The sequence below is a fragment of the Salvelinus sp. IW2-2015 genome, linkage group LG15, assembly GCF_002910315.2.
Source record: "Salvelinus sp. IW2-2015 linkage group LG15, ASM291031v2, whole genome shotgun sequence".
NCBI classification, from domain to species: Eukaryota; Metazoa; Chordata; class Actinopteri; order Salmoniformes; family Salmonidae; genus Salvelinus; species Salvelinus sp. IW2-2015.
In genome coordinates, this window is record NC_036855.1 from 1,352,270 (window position 1) to 1,356,705 (window position 4,436).

Genomic DNA, 4,436 nt, shown 5'->3' on the forward strand with positions numbered 1-4,436 from the left:
TCAGTCCTGTCCATGTTTAATTGCTAAATTGTAATTATTTTGCCACTATGGCCTATTTATTTCCTTACCTCCCTAATCTTACTACATTTGCACACCCTGTATATAGATTGTTCTATTGTGTTATTGACTGTACGTGTGTTTATCCCATGTGTCACTCTGTGTTGTTTGTGTCGCACTGCTTTGCTTTATCTTGGCCAGGTCACAGTTGTAAATGAGAACTTGTTCCCAACTAACCTACCTGGTTAAATAAAGGTGAAATAAAAAATAAATAAATTAGAGATGGATAGACAGCTTTTCCTTTCCAGGGCAGTCCTGGCCATAGAGATGTACTAGAGAGCTCTTCTCCTATCTTTGCAATGGCTGCTTCTGTGATGGCATGTACAGCACCATTGAGGGCTATTTCCATTTTAAAGTAGTCTGAACATGATCAATATCCGTCTCAGTTTACTAACATGCATGCTCCTCTGCAGGTGTTTGGGCCCACGGTGACTACTGTAAAATCAACCCAAAGACAGGAGGAATTGTCATGCTTGGCAGAAGGTGAGTCATCGGGCTTGTTCCACACTACAGCCAACTGACTGATCTACAAATGCCCTTACACCATACATGGGCCTAACTACTCGTTGTTATTTGTCGATCAGACAGTCTGTCACAATTTACCCCACAATGCATCACACATTTTGATGCWCTTCGAATATAGCCGTTGGCTCATTCCGACACTCTTACTAATTACCTCAGGAGACAATAAACGACTATGCCACCATAGTGTTTTGTTTGGTTACCTTCAACTCATTCTTGTCTCGATCACAGCGATGGAACTTTGAACCCCAATGGTGTGCGTTTTGGGAGCTCGGAGATCTACAACATTGGTGAGCTACGGGGTTTTCTTACCCCCCCCCAATGGTTTGTGGTAACAGCAGTTTTGTCTCATTTAGCTGGTCATCATTGATATGACGGAATGTAACAGTCCTCTCTCTTCTTTCTCTGGTGTTGTTCTTGTTGTCCTTATGAATACTAACAGGCCTAGGCTACATCCCAAATAGCACCCTGTTTCCTGTGTAGTGCACTACTGTTGACCAGCGGCCTATGGGAATAGGGTGCCATTTTGGACGCAACCAATATCTGCTACTAATCCTGAAGTATCAGCCGATATCTGCTACTAATCCGGAAGTATCAGCCGATCTGTCAGATATTTTCTAAATGTGTACGCTTTTGTTCTCATCTTCTCTCCAGTGGAGGCCTTTGAGGAAGTGTCCGACAGCCTTTGCGTTCCACAGTACAATGGGGACGGTGAGGAGAGAGTGATCCTGTTCCTGAAGATGACGCCCAACCAGTCCTTCGGCCCGGAGCTGGTACACAAAATTCGCGGAGCCATCCGGAAAGCCCTCTCCGCACGCCACGTACCGGCGCTGTTCCTGGAGACCAGAGACATTCCTGTGAGAACATTCTTCTGTTGTCATTTTCAATGTGTTCATGTAGTCACACTGAGCAAAGAGTGCACCCAAAGACAGCTTTTAAATAAAAAAGAAGAACCCTAACGTTGATGAGCAGAGAGTAATGCTAACACATTTCCATTATTGTACACGTGTGTACCAGGACAAATAGAAGCACCCCCCCCCCCCACAAAAAAAAGGCCCATACGTGCTGTTATGCATCCCTGGGGCTGTATTCACAAACTGTCTCAGAGTAGTAGGGATGATTTACGATCAGTTTGGCCTTTTAGAACACAATGAATAAGATTACATGGAAAAGGGTGGGAACTGATCCCAGATCAACACTCCTACTCAGWGAAGCTTGGTACATGTATATGTCCCCTGACCCTGTGTGTTACGCTCTCTCTGTCTCTTTCTCTCTGTCTCTCTCTCTCTCATCTGTCTGTCTGTCCAGTACACCCTCAGTGGGAAGAAGGTGGAGGTGGCTGTGAAGCAGGTGATCGCTGGGAGGGAGGTGACCCAGAGAGGGGCCTTCTCCAACCCGGACTCCCTTGACCTCTACAAGAACCTGCCAGAGCTCCAGAACTTCTGAGAACTTCTACAGTACACATGAAAAACAAAAAACGAGACAAAAAAAAAAGACAGTTTCCCCAGAAACTCTTGAACTCTTGTCCATTTGAAGAGGAGAGGAGCTGGGTCATTAGGTACAGACCGTTGAATGGTGGCCCTGGCTTCTCGTCCTCCTCTAACTCTTCAGTGACCTCCTGACCTCACATGGCCATCCCATTGGCTCCCTCTGGGTTCAGGACTGACCAAAAAAAAAAAGAATAAAAAAGGAATCCAGCAAAATGCGACGTAGTAACATTGACATCCCCCATTGCCCTTTTGGGAATGCCTTTGCTTTGGCTTGTGTAAATTTCTAGATGTTCCTCTTTACGGGACTGGAGATTTGCTTCTCACTGCTTGTGGTGTGGTGTTAACGTCGTGGCCTAACTTATTATGATAAAACGAAGGTGAGTAAGTATGGACCTGSCAATGGGACCCAGGTGTTTTTAAAAGAACGTTGCCTTTTTGTTTGTATAGCTTTATTGCTATTAAGGGATGAGGGAGTAGTGGTGTTGAAAGATCATTTTGACATTCAACGTTTTAAAAAAAAAAATCACATTTTAACTGTTACCTTTTTTAAAATTGTGAACACAGCCAGTCAATCTTCAAAACAGATTTAAATTTAAAAAAAAATAGCATCCCTTCCCCCACTTCTTTAACACATTCTAGTCCCGCCCACCTGCTAGTCCCACCCACACAAACGTCATTAAGTTTGTTGCAAAGAAGAGCGTTGGTTATTATTACTCTGGTTATTCACCCGTATTCATGGCAGCTCCTCAGTGGGTGGAAGAGAGACACTTTCTGCCAAATGACCAATGAAATGGCTGTGATGAATACACAGCAGATTTTAGGCAATTAACGAGCCCCCTTGAGACTTCCTGGTTTTATGTTATTACGGCGGTCACAGCTGAGCTGGTGTTATACTGTATGGGGGTTACCCCCCCCCCATAGAGTAAGGCTTTGTTGTTTAACTCTAAAATAGATTTTTAGACACTACTGAACGCTAGTCATTGGCACTGAGATGTTCCTTGATTTATTTTTGTTTTTTAGTTCGTTTAGAGTAAAACACGTGTGTAGATGCATGTCTCCAAACAGCTATACTTATCTCTTGTTGTGGTGAGCCATGAAATCACCTCAGTTAAACAAACACTATTGATGGTGTTGTTGTGCTGTAGTCGGTTGACCAATCACTACACTAATTCTGCATAAAATAGTCAAATCATCTGTTTTCCTTCGACCCATCAATGCAGTGCAAAAAGAACACTTTCCATTTCAACCAATCACCACACATTTAGCACATAATATGTTTCAATCAAGCCACACGTCAACAAACGTTTTTTCCCTCGTCAGCGTATTTTCACCACAAGTTAGACAACGTCATCGACAGTTACCGATATGGACATCGTTCCAAAGTGACCTCGACAGAGACTGGGTTTGGTTTAAGACCCACGTAACTTGTGTTTAGGGTGGGGGAGCTTCCATGGTTTTACTACAGGGTTTTACTCTCTGTTTAGGGAATCAACAAAGCACTTAGGTCACAAAACATTAATTCTCTTTGTCTACGTCCCAAATGCCATCCTATTTCCTATAAAAGTGCTCTGCATTTGACCAGGAGTTTAGAGTGCCATTTGGGACGGAACCCTCCGTCACATTCCTGAGAATATTCCATTTAGTCTTCCTTCATCTGGTTTCTCTCATTTTGTTCTACCTTCCTCCAAGAAACATATCATGTCTATTTSAATGCGTTCAATTCCTCTAGTCTGTTTTGATTCATATATTTTAATAAGCTACAACCTTTTTTTTTTATTTAATGTTTTTTTTTTTTTTTGCGTAAACAATTGTATTGCTCCATGTATGATGAATGTGTCATTGACTGTGATACAGTATATGGAGATATATATATATATATACGGATATGTAATGTGTTCTTGTACCGTGGACTACTTTGCATTGTCCCTGTAACCAATAAATGGACAACGATGCATATTCTATTCAATACGTGTTGGTGATCAAATAAAATGTAACAACTCTTAATTTTCATCACCACTGCATGGGTTACCGAGTGGCGCAGCGGACTAAGGCACTGCTGGAGGCGTCACTACAAACTTTCTGGTTCGAATCTAGGCTGTATCATAACCGCCATTGATTGGGAGTCCCGTAGGGCGGCGCACAATCAGCGGCATCCGGGTTTGGACGGTGTAGGCAGTCATTGTAAATAGGAATTTGTTCTTAACTGAAGGTTAAATAAAATGTCATGACTGTTTCATGTTGAAATACTGTTGTCAAACACCACTATTGGGAAGATAATATTGTCTTAGCACCAGAACTGTACAAACCGTATGATGGCATGCTTATGCATTCAGGCATCTCAAATGAAACACAGTATTTCAATATGGG

General features: G+C 42.6%; 1 protein-coding gene across 1 annotated transcript; it reads left to right on the forward strand.

Annotated features, from left to right (window-relative positions):
• Window positions 1-452: 452 nt before the first annotated feature.
• Window positions 453-4,035, forward strand: LOC111974133 (acetoacetyl-CoA synthetase). The gene is made up of 4 exons (XM_024001738.2): window positions 453-540; window positions 811-869; window positions 1,234-1,436; window positions 1,888-4,035. The coding sequence occupies exons 1-4, from the start codon at window positions 527-529 to the stop codon at window positions 2,023-2,025; spliced, it is 414 nt and encodes a 137-aa protein (XP_023857506.2). The 5' UTR covers window positions 453-526; the 3' UTR covers window positions 2,026-4,035.
• The last annotated feature ends 401 nt before the right edge of the window (window positions 4,036-4,436 follow it).

Bases quoted from the DNA above. Each gene is read 5' to 3' on its own strand.
- LOC111974133 (XM_024001738.2), top strand. The intron at 870-1,233 runs GTGAGCTACGGG...TCTTCTCTCCAG, and splicing joins CTCGGAGATCTACAACATTG to TGGAGGCCTTTGAGGAAGTG. The intron at 1,437-1,887 runs GTGAGAACATTC...CTGTCTGTCCAG, and splicing joins TGGAGACCAGAGACATTCCT to TACACCCTCAGTGGGAAGAA.